Here is a 20,862-nt window from a genome sequence, read left to right as displayed (position 1 = left end):
GTCATGTTTATTTGCTGGGAATGTCACCTTTAATATCATGCACATATAATGTGTGTGTGTTAATGTAATGGGGTATCATACTGTGCAGGAGCAGGCATGATACAAGAACTGGAAACCTGAAATACTGTGAGTGAGGGAAGCTGAGATGGGATTGGATTTATTCTCATCTTTCTCCGTAGGAGCAAAGACTCACCCACAAGTATAAAGGTGGTTTTGCTGATTGCAGGTGGGGACAGCAGCCTGACCTGTGAGCACAGGTCTTAATGCTCCGGAGCCGTTTTGATTAGGCTACTTCTATGAGGAGAAATATTGTCTAGATGAGAATCCAGGGTGACAGTGCTTCTTGCTTCAAAGCCTTCTTCAGCAGTTGGTGTGCCATTCTCGGGAGAGCTCAAGTGCCAGTTTCCTGTGCCAAGGGACATGGCTGCTTGTACATTTGGTTACACCTGCGCTTCAGAGACTCCCTTCTTCTCCAGGAAGGAGAGCGGGTCTCCCCAGCAGCATGGGGTAGTAGAGTTTGGGGTGGTTTTCTTCTGACTCAGGCTGTTAAGGACGGGCTCTGAGTGACACACTGTGTGAATGTCACTGCAGCAGTTTGTCATTGCAGCCTGCGACGTCTGCCCTCCACCAAAGTTAACTGTCTAGGCAGGGCTTGCAGAATGGCACTGCGATCTTTTCTCAGCGCGCTGCATAGAGCAGGCTGCCATTGCTTTGATCCAACAAACCAAGTCCACAAGACAGCTGAGCTGCGAGCTCCTGTCCCACTCCTCAGACCCTTCAGGGAGCCTGTTCAGTTCACTACATCAGTGGAATTTGCTTTTTTTTTCAGCTAGATTACCAAAATTCACTGAGAGGGACCAGTGAGCTGCAGATGGGCTCAGCCATCTCAGAGGGTTGCATCCCAGGTCAGTGTTAGCCACAATGCTCCACGTAGATTTGTCCCTACTCTGGGAGTCTGTGGCTTAGCAGGGACCTGACCTGTCCTCCCCTTCACTTTCCACCCTTTGTTGTTTACCCCTGCATACCCTGTCTTGTTTTCCTCCAGCCTCAGAGCAGCTGGCTGCCTCGCACACGTGGTTCCCATTTCTCTCCTGCCTCTGGCACCTTGGGAATGCCCAGGGGTCTTCCTGCTGCGCTTGTCTTCCAGTCCCCCTGCCAAAGCTGCGACTCCTCATTCCTGCTCTCTCACCCATCCCAACCTCTGGCATTTTTGCTCATCTGTGGATGGCTGAATATTCATTTCCTCCTTGCCTGATTGCTGTGAATACCAATTCCTCCTCCTTTTTCCGGCTGCTCTGTGGATTTTGATGTCTGCCAAATTGTTTTCATTCCCTCACCCCATTGCAGGCTGCACCTCCGCAGAAACCGATCTGCTCCATGCAGAGCCACAGCTCCCCACCCAGCTCTTCCTTCTGAGCTGAGCGATCAGGTTGCCCTCCTGCCTCCAACACGGACAGACGGCTTCCTCCTCCTGCAAACAGTCAACAAACGAGTGTCTCCAGTTCAACAGGCAGAATAGTTACAGGCTCCTGCAAGGAGACTGCAGTAGTTTGCAGTGGTACTGCGTGTTTCAGTGCAATGTTTCTCAGCTTGCCAGTCTGCAGATTGGTGCCAGGTTGCAGAGTCCTGTCCAAAGCAGCAAGCTCCTGGCTCCTAGCTGAAGCAGGGTTTTTTCAGGTTCGAGGTATGATCAGAAAGGCCTGATGGAGGTGCCTGCATCCATGCTGAGCATCTTGGTCATAAACCCTGGCCTGGAGCTTGCTGCAGGTTGAAGCTAAGCAAAGAGGGGAATGTGGTGGAGAGGGGAGGGTGCAATTCCCTCATCCCCTGGGAAATCTGTGTGCAGTGGCAGCAGGGTGGCAAAGTTAAAGGGGAGAGAATTGCAGACACCTGGTAGCTCTCGGATCTGGATTTGGTGTTTTCAGATCTTTCTCTTGCCAACCAAAGGAAGAAAAGGAGACCAGAGTTTCCACTTTCTCTTGCTGTCCTATAGCCCTGCTTCTGTGTTATCAAAGTGGAGCCCAAAGGCTTCCACTTGCCAAACAGCCCATGGCATCCTGGTGGTCGCTCGCTCCCCACTGATGTTACTGGCACCGAGGAGCGGGTGGGCCTGGGAGGCTGGCTGCACCTCTTCCAGACGTGAGCTGGAGGGGGCACAGCGGAGGGCAGCGGGGCTGGGCACTTAGCTCCACCAGTGTTTGGTGCTGGAGCAGTCCCCTCTCTGGGGGGGAGCACAGAGCTCAGGGCTGGGGAGAACAGGGAAAGGGGCATGGGGATGGTGGTTGCTTCAGGATGGAAAGCAATGCCAGAGACAGAGGAAAGGGTGGAGCGAAGGGAGGAAAGGAGGATCAGGGGGGAAGAAGCAAACCTCTAGGCTGAAATGGGAATAATCCACTGGATACTGCGGCAACCTAACTCCCAGGAATGCCGCTCCAAGGCCCCCTCACTGCGTGGGGATGTTTGCCTGGTCCCGCACTGCTGTCTCTGCTCCTGTGCCAAGCCAGCTGGCCTGCCTGGAGCTCTGGCCTTTACGGCTGTTGTGAAGAGAGGCAGGACGTGTTTGCTTTTGGCTATCATGTGCTTTTTTAAAGAGGGTGGGAGTTCTTCCTCTTGAATTCCCGGGGCTGGTTTCCCCCGTGGTGTGTCTGGTTTGTGTGACTTGGGGGGCTCCAGTGAGCCGAGGTTGTGGCCCTCAGCCAGGAATTTTGACCCGCTGACAGCTGCTTTTCTGGGCTGCTCCGTGCTTGCCAGCCTGGCCTCGAGATGAGCCAGAAGCTTTCCCAGCACCGGCACGCAGGATGGGCACGTGCAATACACCGTGGAGGTGCCTAGCGCGGGCACCTCCAGGAGCACCTCCCGTACCCAGCATCTGTTTTGTCTGAACGATGTGCTGCACTCAGGTCAGAGCCCTCCCAGTGCCCAAAGCGCCAGCTCTGTGCGGGTCTCGGGCTCTCCCTGTGCTGCTGTTTCCTGATTAAACTGTGAACTTAACTTCAGTGGATCAGATGAAAGTGGCTGTCCCCCACTGTCTCTCCAACAGTTGTTATCTTGACCCCTTTTCCTCCTTCCCCACTCTGTCTAAAGCCGAGCCTCTAATTTTAGACTGAGGAAGATAATTGAGGGTCAAAAAAGACTGCTGTATAATTTTAACTTTTTTTTTCAGTGGTTGGGGTAGGAGGCAAAGCTAGGAGCTCCTGTCCCTCAAACCTTTGTATTGCGGGAAAGAAGGACATAGGGGAAGGAGTGAGCTGGTACAATCTGCTCTCCGCAGAAGTCATTCTGTTTCTTGGCAATTAGATAAAACTAGGAGTATAAAGGCATAAACTACTGTATTTTCTTTTCAGATCCTATTGACTGAAGAGTTTGTAGAGAGAATGCTGGAAGATTTAGAAGATCTGAATTCTCCAGAGGAAGTAAGGCTGCATCATTCCCGTATCTCCCCTGAACTGTCCCAGAGAGCTCAGCCCGTCCTGCAGCTTGCCTTTCATCCTCCCCTCAGTTCGCAGGCTGCAGCCCTGCACTGTAGATTTGAGGCCTTGATAAACCTTCACGTCTGAGAGAAGGGATTGCAGGAAATACAGAGGAAGGATGGGTATTAAGAGAGGCTCTGCATTTCCTTTCCGCCAGCATCTTTCCCAACATGGTAGCTGAGCACCCTGAACCAAGGTGGTGCAGCCCCTGGGGCCAGGTTGTTGGGATTTCCTCCACGCCGTGCATAGTGTCCTCAGCAGCAGCTTCAGGCACATCACCTTTCCTGCTTTCAGAAAGGCTGAAAGTGGTGGGAGCACATTTACTGCTGAGCAGTCTCTTGTAGGGGCTTCCTTTTTGGTGCTTGGGGAGCAGGCAGGGGCTTTTTCACATCTGCTACTTGGCCTTCACCTGCTACCCCTGCACGGCATGCAGAGGACCATCACCAGCCTGGAAGCATTATAGCAGCAGCCAAGGGAGCTTTATAAAGCTTTGCTGCGTGGTACTAAACTTCCCCCTGCCATGTGATCTCTTCCTGGGGAACATTTAACACCCTCTCTCCCATGCATGCCATATAAATATTCTGCTTGACTTCAAAGAGCAGTGGCAGAAATGACATGTAATATTTTTAATCCCATTTTTTACAGCTCCCTGCAGACTCTAAAGAAACTTTCCTTGGCTTGTAGAGCAGCCTCCCATCTCTCACCCTGCTCCCCTCCCCCCAGGAAAATCTCAGGGCTCTAATTGTTTAATCCAGAGTTGATTTGATGCCAGGGTGTTCTTCCCTGTGTGAGTGAGGGGAGCATGCTGCTGGCTGTGCAGTGACTTTCAGACCAGCTTTTATCCAGTTAAACCTAATCCAAAGCTCATTTTTGCTAGTGACATGGAAGCCCAGGAGCACTTTGGTTTGAAGGCCCTTTAGTTAAGGCTTTGGACGGCTCATGTTCCTTTGCTCTCCGCTGAGAGGCAGAGGCAATGAGCATGGCAACTCCTGGCACAGCGATCAGGCGTTCGGTTCTGAGTTACTGGGACTTCGCTAAATTAAAAAGTGAAAAACAAACAAATGCAGAGGATGACTTCTCCAAGAGGATTGCTTTGGAACCACTCCTGTTTATTAAAAGGAAAATACTTGAGATGAAATGTGATCTTTCAGCATCCAGATTCCTCCAAGGATTTGTAACTCACAGGGTCCCAGTTTGGGCCAACTGAAGGCGTTCCTCAGCAGCCCTGTCTGTTGCTGATGATAGTCGTGTGGTAGAATGAAGCGCTGCAAGGAGAGTCTTTTTTTTTTTTTTTTTTCTGAATGAAGAGCCACCTGTGTTAAGTGAAATTAAGTGAAACGATCTGAGTATCTTCAGCATGTTTTTCACATACTCTAGACACTGAACTCAGAAGAATCCCCTGGGCAGCGTAGGGCCACTAGATTATATGGTGCAAGCTATACACAGGGCTTGAGTTTAAAAAAAAACAACCAGAAGTGGGACTTGAGCTGTTTATGTTTCCTAGAGGAGAAAGAGTGGGAGTTAATGGTAGCCACTATCCTGAAGGATCCTCCTGCCATGCCCCCAGATCATGGGTCAGACCCTGAACTGCCAGCCCAGCATACTAAGGTCAGTGGGTACCAACTGCAGGTTACCCCCATACACAGCTGCAGACGGAGCAAGGTCAGGAGCAAATTCATGTTAGAGTCACCCTTGCTGTGGAGCAGGCAGCTGGAGGGGATCTCCTTTAGCAGGAACCTGCCACTGAGCGTGTGTTAATGTCCTTCAGAAACGGGGCACTTATAGGAAGAAAGACAATTGGATAAAGAGGGATGAAGCGCAGGTCTCTGTCCCCTTGCACCAACTCTCAAGTTCGTGTGTCCCCCCTGGGAAGCCTACGGCACTGCTGGACTTGGTCTGAGGACTCTCCTAGGAGAGGACCACTGTATCTGTAACCGTTCTGAATTAGCTCCCTCCAGGTCAGATTGTCACTGGTGAGGTGGGACGCTGGTGGGATTCCTCCCTGAGAATCCCATCAGGGTGTCAGAGACTATTGCAGTGTCAGGTGGTGCTACACCATGGGTGCACCAGAGTTACAGAGTTTTTTAAAAAAAATGATCCTGCAAACTGGCTTCCAGAGCTGTTCCCCCACTGGTTTTAGACCCTCAGTTTGGGCACTGGGATTGCCTGAAATGCACATGCAGAACTGGTTGCAATCCACCTGTGGATGGGGCAGATTTGTAGCCTAAGAGATTCCACCCCCTACCTCCTACCCCCACCCCCCCCCACGAGCTCTTTCTTGAGAGATCTGTGTGAAGGCATGGGCCCTGGTCAGATGTGGTTGTGAGATGGGTTGGTGGTAAGGCTCCTTCCCTTCGAGCTCTGTCCCTACATGGTTGTGTTTGGGATCAGAGATGTTGGGGTGACTTCCCAGCCTAAGGCAGGGTGCCCTGGAGCAACATCAGGATGGGACCAGTGCACTTGCCTTGTTTGGGAAACATTGGCCAGAGACATTGCTGTGTAAACCAGACTGGGGCAAAAAATCTCCGTTCCGTGTGCTTCAGTGAATGTTTGCAAAATAAGCCCGAGCAGCCGAGTGCCTGTGTGAATATGAGGCATTGTACGGGCACTCTGCAAAGCTGTTGTGCCAGAGGTGGGTAGGGCTGAGCAGAAATGCTGTTCGGGCTCTCTGGCTCTCCCCGGCCAGGGTGGCACAGTTTTCCCTCCTGGACGTGGTGGCCATTTGGAAGCCTGTCACCCGATAGAGCCACACTGGCTCACAATGCATCCCACCCTGTACGAGCAAGAGTTTGAAAGCTGCCCTAAGTCTCCCTTGAAAGCAAACAGGGAGCTCTGGGGGCTGGGGTAGGTGACAGGAAAGGGACATGGTCAGGTAGGAGGGGAGATACTTGTGCTGCAGATTTTCAGGGAAAGGGAAATGGTGATGGGGGCAGAAACCCTCCAGAATCTGTCTGGTGAAATAAACAGCACTTGGGCTGAAATCTCAGAACTTTACTTTGGCAGCTGAGGCACAGGCCACATTATCTAATGTCCCCTGCTGTCCAAAACATACTGACGGGGAAATGCTTTCTTAGTGGCCTCTTGTTTTAAAAAATAATAACAACATGGGGCTGCCTGCCTTTGCAACAATTTTGTTTTTAATGTGGGTTAGGTTGCAGCGATATACATTAACTGGTTCTCTTTATACTGTCTTACAGTTTAAACTTCCAAAGGAGTACAGCTGGCCTGAAAAGAAACTGAAAGTTTCCATTTTGCCAGATGCCGTGTTCGACAACCCGCTGCATTAGAGCTGAATTACGCCCTTCTAACAACTGGGAGAGCCAAGTTACTGTCCATTACCCAGTGACTCACAGGATAATTAATGCAGTAAAAACTCTGCCTGCAAATAAAAGAGTTTGCTGCACAACCACTGCAAACAGAAGAGAAGCTACTCAGCACCAGCCCAGACCGAACTGAGCCCTTTCCTTTATCCTTCCCAAGGCTGAGCTCTCTGGGAACAGCCTGCGTATGTGTGAGTGCGAGTGAGAAATATTTAACTATGAAAATTAGTAGTAAGAATCCTTTCTCTCTCCTAGCTACAGAACTCCCCTCTGCCTTAGCCCAGGGTGTAGACGCTCCGCACGCCTGTATTTACACATGCATTTCTGCCAGGTGCGAGCCTATAATCCATGGATTAAATGTTCTTTACGTGACTCTGGAGTCCTTTTGTTAGCCAAACTTTTACTGACTGCAGAACTGTTCTTCCATGTGTTATTTTTTTTTCTTTTCTGAAACGGAATGGTATTTCCCCTGTTTAAAGGAGGCCAAAAGCTCACATGCTTGAAGCTGAACAGATTTAAAGATGAACTTTCTAGTTCAGTCAAGAAAAACAAACCCAGATCCTCCCTGCCCTCAAATTAGGCATGTTTTAAGTGTTGGTCTTGGTGCTATTAGCTATGGTATCGCTGCAAACAGAGGCAACTTTATTCTCACGCATCCTGTCCTTGTGCCTGAACCCCAGGGAAGGTCGCAACCTCTGGTTTTGCACAAGCAGGAGGAAGAAAGCTACCGGGGCGGGGGAGATCTCCTGTTTACAGTGTGTTTATCTTTAAAGAGATACTGTCAAGTATTTTTTCCTTGCTATTGTACAGAATTTGAGAAGCTAGAAAGGACCATTTGTTCACAGGGACAACTTCAGCAGCTCTGCAGGATCCAGAGGGCTGCTTGAAAGCGTATGAAATGGAGATCTCCGCTGCCCTGGCATAGCAGAGGGGAGACTCAGCCTCAATAAAGCCAACTATTCTCCCTGTTCCAGCAGGGTTGTGCCCTAGTGCAGCTCCATTTTCCCCTTTAGCCTCGCAGTGATGGCTCTTGTCGTTGCTGACGTCCATCCTTTTCAGATAGATTTGAGCTGTAAAGCATCAAAATCAGTTTGAAAAGACCCTCTCTCTAGATCCCCGTGGCTTCCTCGTTGGAGCAGAACATGGTGTGCAGAGGAGACAGTCTCTGCAGTGTCAGATTGTGTCTCTGTATGGAGAGTCTGGCCCCTGTGGATATACTGCAGCAAACCACCGAAGGCTTTACCCCCTGCTGCTGTTGCAGGTTGCTTCTCATGCATATTCCCCAGCCTTCCTCTGCCCATTGTCTTCTGGTGACAACTCTTCACTCCTTGTCAGGGGAGGTGCCGCTCCCCTTCCACCTCTTTCTGCCTACAAGATAACTTGTCGATTTATGCACAGTTGCTGTGTGATCGTAATACAAGTGTAACAAAAGCTTTTAACACTTAACTCCCCTGATCAAACAGCAAAGTCCAAGAGGCCTCACAGTACCCCGGGGTTGGTTTTCTGTTTGTTTTCTGATTTGATTTCTTCCTGGCACATTCAGCTTTGATGTTTTTTGCATATATTTGAGCCTGGTTAATGTTGGTCAAGAAGCAGAGCTAGGAGCCACAAAGCTTTCCCTGGACTTGCTACAGAATTCCTCTGTGGCCTCAGGCAAGTCACTCAATGTCTCTCTGTGCAGAGAGGGTGATTATTGACTAGAGGGCTGTAGGACCTACCGAAGCATGCCAGGGTTTGCAGGGGAGGGCGTGCTTTGTGTACAAAGTAGTATTTGTATTATTATAATTGTTGTTATATTATAATTTAAGGCAGGCCAAATTCAGGGTCCAACACTGCTCGGCAGAACCTTCCTTTCTGCAAACCTACGAAAGCAATTTACATGTAAATGAGTTTGTCATTTTGTCTGAACTCAGAGGATCATCTTAAAATCCTGCTGCAAAAGAACAAACTTTCAGATATCTGCATGTGCCAGCCAGAGTGATTTCTGTGCTGTGGTAGACTGCATTCATCCGTGGGATCTCTTGGCCAGTTTTCATTGTCCTGGTTAGCACTAAGCATCCCTTCTGCACATAGATGTATATGCAGGGGACAGTGTGGGCGAGAAAGCGGCATGAAAATTTACCAGTCCAGCTTCAGAAATGAGGTGCCCAAGTGTCCCACCGCAAGATAATGAACAGACAGATGATTGTGGCAGTCGGGAAGGAGGCAAGGGCAGCAACTACAGTTTTGTCCCAAAGCCATCCGCCAGCGGTAGCCCATGGACTGCCCTTGTGCGAGCTTGCTGGGGGTGCCTGCGGCAGAGCTGGCCCGTTGCCACGATGCTGGCTGCTCTTCCTTGTTTCCAGATGCTAGCTCTCATTAAAAGGAGCTTAAAATCCACCTCTTGGTGGAGAAGGGACATTTGGAAGGTCAATTGTTGCTGTTCCTGCAGAGATCAGCACGGGGCAGAGAGAAGTCCATCAGACCCTCTCTGGGCTCTGACACACATCTGGAAAGCTTAGGACCTCCTGCCCCATGAACTCTTTGAGCCTTCGCAGCAGGGACGTGGTGCTGTACGCAGGGAAAGCACCTCCTCCAATCTGGCTTGTGCTCCAGTTCTGCCTTTCATATGTGTATGTTTTTCTCACTATATTTACTCTCATCAGACGCTCTGGGTTGGGTTTTCATTGACTTCGGAGGGAACACGCTGAATGCATTTGAAAATCCACCCAGTATCCTTGTGTGTGTGTATTTTTGTTCCATGTCATGTATTTATATATAGTTCTGTGTATTTGAGTTATGAACAGGTGGCATGCCAGAAATCTCTATTTCTGCGACACTTTCTCACAGATCTTTGCTGGTAGCCAGATAACAATTGGAGGGGAAGGTTTGAGGGAAAGGAAATTAAATCTTCCTATTTAGTTAGGGGGAAAAATATTAGACAAGTAACTGTTAAAATAGAAATCTCTGTCTTATTGTTATACCAAATACAAGAGAGAAACTGGTGAAAGTCAACCCTTAAGCTCCAAGGTTGTGTCACCACCTCTCAACAGTTATCTAAGAATAAGAAAGTTGCATGTTACTCGGTACGGTGAAGAGCTGTGCACCCACAGGACCTCCCCTCCCCTGATTCACATCAAGTTTGCAACCATGCCAAAGGCTTACTCACTGTCAAGTAAATGAGATCTCAAGTTTGGATATTTTCATCATGGGGCAGGAGGACACGCTTGTGTGTGAAGAAAATGGAAAAGAAACCTTTGTATTTTAGTGAGCAAGTAGTTTGGAAAAGAGAAATGCATCGGTGTTAATAAATGCTGAGGTATTTTTCTAGCCCAGACCTGCTAAGACGGTAGGTCCACTGGTGCTGATTTTTTCTAGATTGTGTAGAAGGTCGGAAGCAGGATTGTATGAAACCAAAACCTGTGAGGCTTGTGTTGGCTGAAGATAGCGATTTGAATGGAAATGAATGCAGTTTAGAAGCAGCAAGTACAGGTTTTCTCCCTCCTGGAGAAATCTTGCAATGCAGGTCGATAGGGATATTTCCAAAGATGAAGAGCCTTATGGCAGACCCACAATGCCTTGAAAATCCAACGTGCGACAGCAATTCTGAAACAAGAGAAGTCCCAAAAGCCAGGACTACTTTCCCTCTCAACTCGTGATTAAAAACAAGAGAAGGAATGTATATTTTCAGTATTAAAGTATGTGGGATACGGTCTGAGCAGAGCAGTCAGTCTCGTAGCTGGTGTGACCTACAGTGATATTTTCAGTGGCTTAGATAGGTGGTGCCTGCTGTGCATAATGTCTTTGAGGATGATGATACATTGGTTTTACTCTACATAGATTTGCCAACAGTGATTTGAAATTATATTCTGAAGCTCTTCACTTCAAATATTCAGTTGCACTTGGATGGCTTTTGAAATTACTCCATCAGGTCATCAAATGGTCTTTGAAGAAGCGGGGGTTGTGTTGTTTTTCATCTGCAACCAGCAGAAATACTTAGGGGGTGTAGCTTTTAAAAAAAAAAAAAAAAAAAAAAAAAAAACAGTTGAAAATGATGCTTGGCTTGGAGGGGGCAAATTGCTGGGGAGAGGTTGCGTGGTGGGGGAGCGGGTTAGCAGCCTCCCTCCTGCACCCACAGCTCCGGCTTGTTGAAGGCAGCGCAGTCCTTATGCACCTCTGGTGCTGCAAAGGGAGTGAACGTGGGTGCAGGGAAGCTAGAAACGAAAGCGAGAATCATCAGGGCCTCGGCACAGCATGGGGTCCCTGCAGGCAAGTCCTCATTTCCATGGCAGGACCCACTGAGATCCTGCGTGGGTGCAAGCAGCCGGCCACGCATGTCCCACTGCGTGTTCACACCCTGGCCTGTACCCACTGCTGATGGTAGAGACTTCAAATGGCTGCGTTAGCTGCATCTGAGCTGGAGTCAAAGATGGGGAGAGGCAGTGTGGCTGCTTCAGTCTTATTTGTTATTCTAATTAGTGTGGGGTGGGGAGCGGAGCTCCTGCTCTGCTGCCCCTCGGGCTGGTCACTAAGTGAGCGGTATTGCTCGCCCACTGTCTGTTCCCTTCGTCAAATGTCCCCCCAGCTCCTCACAAAAACCTTTCTCGGATGCTTCACTGGAAAATGTTTGGCTGACTGCATGCTTCGCAGGGCGCCGGGTCAGATGACAGGTCGGCATGGGATTGCGGCTGCTCGGCTGTTTGTCTGTCCAGGCGTCTCCTCCCTCCTCCTGGGTAGGCATCTCGAGGCCGTGACCTGCTTTGCCGACCTGTGTCTGGCTGGGGCAAGGCAGCGTTACGTCAGGTGGGGAGAAGACATCCACAGACCTTCAGGCCAGAGGAAACCCTTAGACCCATGTGTCTGATTTTCCCCCAGCCCGGGGCGCAGCCTCGCACCCTGTGGCTCTGCTGTATGAAGTCTTGGGCTTCAGCCCCTGCGCCATCACAGCCAGCTGAGGAGAGGGTCCAGCGCCACGAGAGCACTTCCACCTCCTGGGGACTTGGTCCTCTACGTGACTGCCCTCCGTTTAGAGTGTATATTGTGCCTTAATTCTCCCTGTGGGGCAGATGAACTGTCGAGCAACTGGGAATCCTTTTCTGTGCGTCTGTCTCTATCGATAAACGCCAGCCTGCACAGCAGCCAAACTGTATCCACAACAATCTCAAAATGCACGTTTGCTGGTGGGGTTCACCTCACAAGATTTGAAAGGTGGATTTAGGTCTCTGGGACTGTGGCAGTTTTTAACAAGATCTGTAGCAACCTAGTATTTTTATGTTTTTTTCTGTTGCGGAGTGTCTGCTTGTTCACTTTTCTTTAAAAAAGAAACCTTTGTGTTCGATGTGAGTCCAAAATTTCAAATGGAGAATAAGCCTGAGGTTACAAATGTGTTCTAAACCTGGCCCCCCATCAACCTGTCTCTGTCAGGCAGCGAACCTGTCCGTGTATTGTACTTCACCACCTCTTCATTTCTACCATGATTCTGTTTCCCCAATAATTGCTGACAAACCATAAAATCATCCTAAGCGGCACGTCAGTTCAGAAACATCATTTCTAGTCTGCTGTGAAGGTAGCCCCTTCCCTTTCCCCCGCTGAAAGACCACAGCATCATTCACCGTTCAGCTCGTAGGGCCCCGATAGCAGGAGAGGAACATCAGCCCAGGAAGGGCTGCACGTGGTCGATGTGGCTGGCCAGTGCCTGGTTGTTTTTAAACTGTCCTGATGCTGTGTCTCCCCTCTTTGAAAAGAGGAAGAGAGAGAAAAAAAAACCCAGCCTCGAAAAGCCGGAGGAAAATTTCCTGCCAATTGTTGTGTTTTGCAAACACTGGTCTTTTCTCTCGCCTTCTCCCTCCACTCCCGGCGAGGCTGGAGATGAAAATGGCTCCTTTGTTCCTTTCCCTGGGGCCCAAGTGCAGCGAAAGTGCGGCTCCGGAAACCCTCTGCTGCAAGAGCAGCGAGGGTGGGAGGGACCGAGCTGTCACCGTGTGCGGTAGGTCCTACATAAACACGGCATGTGCTGACAGTGCTGCGGGCAGGATGGGCGCAGAAGGACTTCGCGGTGCTGGCGACGAAGCTCCTGCGCCGTTCCTCCTGCGGCAGCGAGCGGGCTGCGGCACCCGCGGGGGGCAGAGGAAGAGGAGGCGGGTGTGAGTGGCCCCCGTCGTCCCCGCAGTGACTGATCAGGGGCTGGGGGGCCTCTGGGCCCTTTTGTTCTCAGCTTTTGGCTTTCCCCGAAGCGGCAATTCGCAGCCCCGTGGAAGCAGACGGCGTCCCGCCAGGGGCTTGCACCGGTGCCCCAGCCCCCATGGCGGGATGCGTCTTGCACCCATCCAGCCCTGGAGCCCCAGTGCTTCAATTTGGGCCACGGTCACGCTCCAAACCCAAGTTTAGTCATTCAAAACCCATCGCCCATCCAGCCCAGGTTGGACACACCAGCTTTTCCCTTTTTTTAAAGGGATGGAGCTTTTGCGGCTCGCTGGGGACACTACTTGTTTTGTATGCTGGACGGTTTCTGCAAAACCTAGAGCAAAGGCAAGCTTGCCAGGGCGGGGGACGTGGGGTGACCGGGACCACAGTGAACCCTGACCGGAGGTGAACCTTTCTGTAGTTCAGCCGTGTGCGTGTGCATGTGCGAGTGTGTGCGGTCTGCGTGCGCGGGGTCGTGTCGAGCGAGGAGCCCGAGGACGCTACCCACGGGGCTGGAAGGAGCCTGCGTTTCTGCAGCCAGTGTATCAGTACCTTGTAGATGGCCTTTCTTCCCCCTCCCCTCCTCCTTTTTTTTTATAAAAGACAAAAAACAAATGGAAAGCTAAACTAGCAGAGGTTTTTAAATATTTTATATTAGTTTCTAATGTAAATTCTTACATTGTTATTGCAGTGCTGGGTGTGTTTCGCCTGCACGTGACTTTTTGTAATATTTTTGTGAATCACTAAACGTTTTTTTCCTCCCGTGTATTCTAAGTGCATTAAACGTATTTGCAGAATTGTCAGTGTCCTTCTCTGTGGGTGACTCCGCGGGACCACCTGCCTCCTGCTCGGCCCCACGGCTGCCTCGACAGCCCCTTCTCCTCCTCATCAGCACTTTCTCCCTCCCAGCTCCAGGGGAGCGGGGTCTGTCGCCCAGCCCTCCTGAGTGCAAGCATGGGAAGGAAAGGGATCTTCCTTTTCCCGAAAAAACTCAGCAAAACGGCTGGTCCTGGGCCCTGCCAGGTACGGGATCCTCCACAAGCGTCCGCTGGCAAAACCCCTTGAGCCAAGGCAGCCCGTGCGCCCTGACAGCCGGGGGTTTCCGTGCCGCCTGGATAAACCGGGGTGGGGAGTGCCGGCACGTGGGTCCGAGGACACCGCACAGCCGCTCAGCCGAGGGACGGCAACCTCGTCCGCCGGTGCGGGAAGGAGGGAGCCGGGGTGAGTGCTGGGTCAGGTCCGTGCTCCCGTCCTCTGCCAAGCGCCTCTTGGCTTCAGCGGGGTCTGCGGGGGTGTGGATGTGCGCGGGGAGACCGAACGTGTCGGAGAAGAGACACAGCAAACACTTATGAAAAAATATTACTGAGCTAATGTTGCAATGATTTCCCAGTAATGCAGAACGATTTTGCAGTAATCTTTTTACACTCCTTGGTAATAAATTCCTATAAGGTCAGAGAGAGGAAGGGTGGAATATCTCAGGGAGGAGGGGAAGGGAGGTCGCTGTGTGCAGAGAAAGGGTGACAGGGAAAGTAAACAACGTGCAGGGAACTGAAGTCCAGCTTTGGCCAGGCTTTGCACTTGCTCTTCGGAGGTGTTACCTCAGCTCTCCCAGCAGCAAAAGGAGAGCAATCAACAGAAAGGGTTCCTGCGAGGATTTGGTGAAGTTTGGGGTGAAAACCATCCTTCCCCGAAGAACCTCTCCCGCAGCCACATCCAGAAGCAGACTGTCCCAGGCCCAAGGCAAAGCAGCGGGATCTCCAAGTGCTGCCGGCGCGGAGCAGCCGGTGCTGGATGTGCCAAAAGGAACTTGGCCATAGCTTGGCTGGGTTTCATCGTGTCACTTCAGGCAAACCTTGCCAGTCAAGCGGGATCCCCAGCAAGGTTATTTTCTCAGCGGGGACAGAGGGAGCAAGAAGCCACCTGCAGCTGGTCCCCTGGCCCGAGACCCACCGTGCCCCTCACCTTCCCAGGCCTTGAAGCATTTTCAAGCCCAGGGCCACCCCACTAGGACATCCTAGCTGGTCCCTTGGTTCAGCCCCAAATCCAGAGAGAGGCGGTCCCTGTGCAGCACAGTGGGGTGCCCCTCTCCCACTGTCACCCTTCACCCTGGCACGGCCGTGCCCAGCCCGGGCAGTCTCACCGCTCTGCCTTCACCCCAGCCAAAAGCACCTTCGGGCAGGGAATTTAATTGAGGTTTCTCAAAAGCGATGTCTGGGAGCCCCTTCTGATCTGCGGCTCTGAACTTCTTTAGGAGCGGTTTGTTGCTAATAATGCTGGCAGCTTTTCTAATTAATAATGGAAGGACTGTGAGCAGAGCAGATGACAAGCCAGGAGAGGAAAGGGATTTGTTTGTTTATTTCTCTTCTCTCTTGGATTTTTTTTTTTTTTTTTTTTTTTTTTTGAGTGCAGAGGGAGGGCTGGGGCTCATTTCCCATCTGAAAAGTGAATGGCGGCACCTGGGAACCTCAGTGGGGAAGAGGGTGCACCTGCGGGGTGGGAGGGGGAGACGGGGTGGGGTGGGAGATGGGTGCCCATGGAGCGGGATGAGGGGGCAGCCCCCACAGCAAGGGGCTCCCACAGTGTTCCCTGCCTGCCCTTGGGCACTCAGGGATGGTCCTGACACTGGAACCCCCTCCCACAGCATCACACCCTCACCATGTCTGTTCCTGTGGCATGTCCCCCAGCCCACGGCAGGATGGTGCAGCCACGGGAGGGAGCGGTTTTCCACGCTTTAGCCCACCTGGAGCACAAGGATGTGTCACGCAGCACCCAGAAACATGGGCTTGCAGGGATTGGCACACCAGGTCCCTTTGGATTTTTCTTTTCCCGCCCTTTTTGCCTCGTTTCTCTCCTGCTTGCTGTTTCTCCTGGCCAGCGTTCGTGGTGCAACCAGCCAGTGGCAGCACCTCGGTGCAGAGGAAAGGCTCCCAGCACACCCCGGCACGCAGGACCTACACATTAACACCCCACGCTCCTGGGGGCCCGTGGCCAAGCCGTAACCAGAGAGGGGCCCAAAGCAGCCAGGCTGGGCTGCATCCTGCTGCCTCCCCCCGCAAGCAGGACAAACACCCCCAGCCCCACAGCTGAGCCTCAAGGACAGCAGGGAGCCAGCAAGCATCCTTGCCCTGCTGCAAGCCAGAGCCTCACCGTCCAGCGCAGGAAACCGGGACCTGGCAGGGGTGGGAGAAGCACTATAGGGAAGCCTCTGCATGCCCCAGCTCACTGTCTAGGACACCACGGTGTGCCCAGAAGCTCCAACTTCTCCGATTAGCTTTTGGAGCAACTGTTCCTGCTGTTGGGCAGAGCTTGCACTGGAGAAGAAAAAATGGCCTTATTTTGTCCCGACACCTCATTGCTATGTCCTGCTGCCGGAGATGGGGTACCTGCTCTGGAGGAGCTGGGAAGTGGGGAGCAAAGGGGAAAGCACAGTTAGATATTAAAAAACCTCCAGGAGCATCCGAAGCCAAGGCCACCAGGGAGACCCAGCTTCCCTCCCAGGCTGGGATCATTCCCATCTGCTTAATGCACAAATCCGTCCCCTGGCTGTTAAAAACACTGGAGCAAACACAGTGCTGTGGTACCTCGTACTCCCCGCTTGCTTTTTGAGCAGGAAAATTATCCAAAGTATCTGGCAAAAGGGGAAAAATAAAGGCAAAAAGGAATCAGAAGTGGGGGGGCTGGCTGGGCCATGTGGCGGGGAGAGTCCCCAGGGGCACGGGGTGGTGTGGCAGCCTGCCCGGCCCCGGTACAGGCAGCTGAACAATAACACGAGGCGTTGGGAAGATGCTCAGTGGTGGGAATCCCAGTCCTTGCCTTAAAAGGAGATTTCGGGGGATGCTTTTATTGGAAAATTGTTTTCTGATTATTCAGTTTATTGAGAGCTTTATTTCATTATTTGCAATGTGACGCAAGGGGGGCTTCGGCTGCACATGAACAGCGATGGCCAAGGAAGTTTTCGTGGATTTCCAGGCCAGAAGAGTCCATTAAATCATCCAGTTGGACCTCTCATCTTCACAGGCAGAGAATTTCGCCTAATTTCTCTTGCATTGAGCCCAATAACTTGTGGTTTTGATTCAAGTGAGCGGTCCAGGACGACATCCTGTCTCAGCTTGATGACTTCAGCAGACGAAGAATCTGCCACCGACTTCCCTCGGCTCTTTGTCCTGGTGGCAAATAAACCCTGCACCCACAAGAGCAACACCCCGCTGACGACTTATTTCTGATGTGGCTGCATTCCATTTGCTTCAAACATCTTTTGGACAAAGGGGGATGTCCACATCACCCCTCAGCCAGTGCCTTGCACACAGGTGTGCTTTCTGAGCCGCACGGATTAATACAGATAAATAGCAGGATCCCTCCTGGTCTGCCGCTAGTGAGCAGCTCAAGAGTTAATAAACTTTGAACAGATGTGACCAACATGTCAAGACACGAGAAGTACGTGGTATGGATGTTTATAAGTACATCGACAGAAGGCATTCATAAAAGGTTATAAACCGTGGTAATAAGCAACCTATCAACTTGTTTGGACTCTAACACTTGATTAACCATTTATTAAAAGGTGCAGTAATCATTTATAAGCCATAAGTGGAACCAAATGTAAAGTACGACTCTTTTTATGTTAATAGATGCCTCAAGAATTTCCTTGCCCTCCATGCCGTGTTTTGGGTGGTTAAAGGCTAATCCTGGCCGCCGGGTGCCCCGGCCCCTCCTCTGCAGCACACACAGGCCAGATTCACTCCAACAGCCTCCGTGGAGGGGGGCGGGTGCCCCCACCCCAGGTTTGGCAGTGCCCCGGGGTTTCGCTCATGGGGAGCCCTGGGTTTAATTTGGCCGGGCTCTGGGTGAGCTCTGCCAGCGCCTGAGCACCCCACCGGAGACCCTGGGAGGGACCTGCCCGGTGGGTTTGGGGCCACCCGGGTGGCAGGGAGGGATGGGCAGAGGCGTTTGCAGTGGGCAGCACAAGGTGGTGGGCAGCGAGGGAAGCCTGGCAGGTCCCCGGGGAGAGGAGGGTCACTGGTGGCTGCACAGGAGGGAAGAGCTCGGGTACTTCTCCTCAGCTTTCCTGGCACAGCCCAGCACCAGCCCCGCTGCCCACGGGTCCCCGTTGGACCCCCAGGAAGGGCTGTGCAGGGACAGTGGGCTCCAAGTGCTGTGCTGAGCAGGGTGGATCAGGGACCACGGATTTCAGAGGGGTTAAAACCGCCTGCCTCGAGTCCCTGGTATCCTGGGGTGCCTGGGGGAAGGAGCAGAGCACAGGGAGAGCTGGGAATCGGCTCCCTGCATCCCCCTCCATCCCCCTGCACAGGAGTCAATCCAAGCCCCAGGCTGCCAACGCACCGGGATGGGACAGAAACGCCTCTGACGCAAAGGCAGCTTCATCCTTCTGTCAATAGGACCCTCCTTTTTTGTTTGCCTTCACACTCCTACCCTCAGACAGACCGTGTTTTCCTTCCTGGTGTCTTAACGAGACCTAAACCCATAATTGCTCCCATTACACAACCAGGAGTGACAGTTTATTAGCAATGCTTCCTGACCTAATATACACCAATATCCTCGTGCCCTCCCCTTCACTGTGGGCAAACAGACCTCTCTGCTTTTGGAGAGGAAGGAGAGCCCCTGAAGTGGGGGTTGCATGGCCTGCAGCTCTGGGGCGAGCCCCTGACCTCACCCTGCCTCAGTTTCCCCCCTGCTGCACCAAACTGGAGCCTCAGCAGCACCACTGGACTCAGGGAGCTGTGGATTTGGGGGTTGCATGGGGCACAGTGACAGCGGATGCTCTGCCCTTCAAAGGAAACCTCAGTAGCTGCCTGGCGGTGAGCTTCTTAGCATGCATGTGGCACTGGGTCATTTGGCTGCAGCCGGCTTTAATTGCAGGTAGCATGCAGAAAAGGAAGAGGAAGGCTGAGAAATTGCTCCGGAGTGAGGATTACAAAGGTTACACCTCAGCCTGGGCAGGGACCGCAGGGGCCTTTGGGTGGGAGGGCAGGGAACCAAACCGCAGGTGGGAAGAGTGGCGGTGGGGGGGATTGTACCCTGCTCCCACCCTCAGTCTCCCACAGTCAGATCTGGGGCCGGCAGCTTCATGTCCCCAAGCTCATCGCTGGGCTGGAAGCACTGAGGGTCTCCGTCTTTCCCTGGGGAGATGCCCAGCTGCGGTGCGGGAGCCTGTGCCAGAGCTTGATGCACTGGGGAAAGGGCTGGTGCAGAGGGAGAAACTGGGCCACCGGTAGCCACAGGCGTGGGGCAAAGGGATGCTGCTTTCTGCCCTGGGCTGGTGGGCAGCGAGGGGTGCATGTGCGGGACCCTACACCCGGGGACACAGACAAAGCAAAGCAAGAGCCCTGGGGCAGACGGGCTTGCAGGGCCACCCAGGAGGCTGTAAATCCTGGCCTCCAAGCTACAACCCAGACCAGGCAGGAAATGCCTCAAAAAGTGACTCTTCTACCTGCAGCACAGCCGGGGCTTAGGGCAGCGCCAGACTGGATGGGGCTGTGGGAGCAGCCGGAGGGATTCGCTCCCGGCATCACCTTCCCTGCCCCAACCTGCGGTGGGAGATGCACCGCCCTGAGGCCCGCCAGTGTTTGCTAGCATCCCTTCCCGACCCCGTTAAAATGAATGAGTTACTTTTAACCCTGGCCAGTACATTTTTCAGGGCGCAGTGGTGAGGCTGCCCCGGAGCACTGCCGAGGAATAAGAAATGCCAGGCGAACCCCAGGGCTGGCGGCTTCCTTGGATGCTCACACCATCCATCCCCTGTTAAAGGCTGCCCGCTGGCAGCCTGGCTCCAGCAGCACCTCTCCAACTGGCAGCAGAGGGTAAAATTAGACTGAGCTGCATTTTTTTCCCCTCCGCCGCTCAGCAAACTTTTACAGCTCTTCTGCCGGGTCCCGTCCCGTCTCGAGGGAAGCAGCCGCCCCAGCGGGGGGAAGAGCAGAGGAGCCCGTCTGGCCGCCAGTCTCCCTCACGCTCAAAAAAAAAGAAAATTGTGCTGGGTTTTTTTGTTTGGTTGGTTGGTGGGGTTTTTTGTTTTTTTTTGTTTTTTTTTTTTTTTTCAATATATATATATATATATGGAGGTTTTGTGGCTTTGACGCAGTTTCCTGAAAATCCTGCCTCATCCTGCCAGGGGCTGAGCAAATGCACATCCCAGCCCTCGGCGGTGGGGGAGAGAAGGAGGAGAAGCCAGGGAGGGAGAGAAGAAAGCCTTTGCCAAACTGGCCTGACCAGAATGTGACACAAGAGCAGGAAATGAGTCACGCCGGCAGGGCAGCTGCTCCCAGGCATTTGCATAGAAAGAAACCCCACTAAGCAGGGAACCACATCGGTCCTCATCCCAGCTCCTCAGGCTCCAGCCCCACAGCCCCCAGACCCACTGTTGTGCTCCCCAGCACCCATCGGCACCCCGAGGCCAGCCAAGGCAGCGCACCCTGGCGCACCGCCTCTGTCCCGTGGCTGGCTGTGCACCCCTGGATTTGGCTATTCAACCTCAAATTGGGCTGTTCCACCCTGGATTTGCCCTGGGTCAAAACTGAGCTCCCCTCCACCGCGCCCCGGCCCATGCAGTCCCCTTTGGCCAGTCCTCAGTATCTGCTTTGCCCCATGCTTCAGGCTTGGGGAGGAAGGGAGAAAGCCCAGCAGTTTTGCCCCAAGAGGAGACCCAGTTGTGCATCCTTTGTACAGGGGCAAAGCTCTCCTGAGGGGCCAACAAGGGCATCACCACACCTGCATCCAGCACACGGTCCCAGCCCTGTTCCCAACTGCCAGTGTCTGGTGCGGGTGTCACTGGGGTGCTTGGGGCAGGGAACCTGCTTTGCGTGCTGTGGGGACCGGGCCGCACACCCGGCTCCTGGTCCCTTTTTATTAATCGTTTTCCTCTGCAGATGCACCACACACGTACACGTCCGTCTTCC

General features: G+C 52.5%; 1 protein-coding gene across 3 annotated transcripts in view; it reads left to right on the top strand.

The window, feature by feature from the left end:
- SUFU (SUFU negative regulator of hedgehog signaling) overlaps nt 1-13,749 on the top strand; it is a 102,110-nt gene extending 88,361 nt beyond the window's left edge. For all 3 annotated transcript variants that reach the window (XM_042789006.1, XM_042789002.1, XM_042788995.1), the window contains exons 11-12: nt 3,345-3,413; nt 6,668-13,749. In XM_042789006.1, the coding sequence (XP_042644940.1) occupies nt 3,345-3,413; nt 6,668-6,757 (159 nt within the window). In that variant the 3' untranslated portion in view covers nt 6,758-13,749. The remainder of the gene's footprint in view (nt 1-3,344; nt 3,414-6,667) is intronic.
- Nucleotides 13,750-20,862: the final 7,113 nt, after the last annotated feature.

This window comes from Tyto alba, unplaced genomic scaffold, assembly GCF_018691265.1.
Source record: "Tyto alba isolate M040663 unplaced genomic scaffold, T.alba_DEE_v4.0 Super-Scaffold_1, whole genome shotgun sequence".
Taxonomy (NCBI): Eukaryota; Metazoa; Chordata; class Aves; order Strigiformes; family Tytonidae; genus Tyto; species Tyto alba.
The sequence above is the reverse complement of the archived record's forward strand: the minus strand, read 5'-3'. Positions and strand labels throughout refer to the sequence as shown.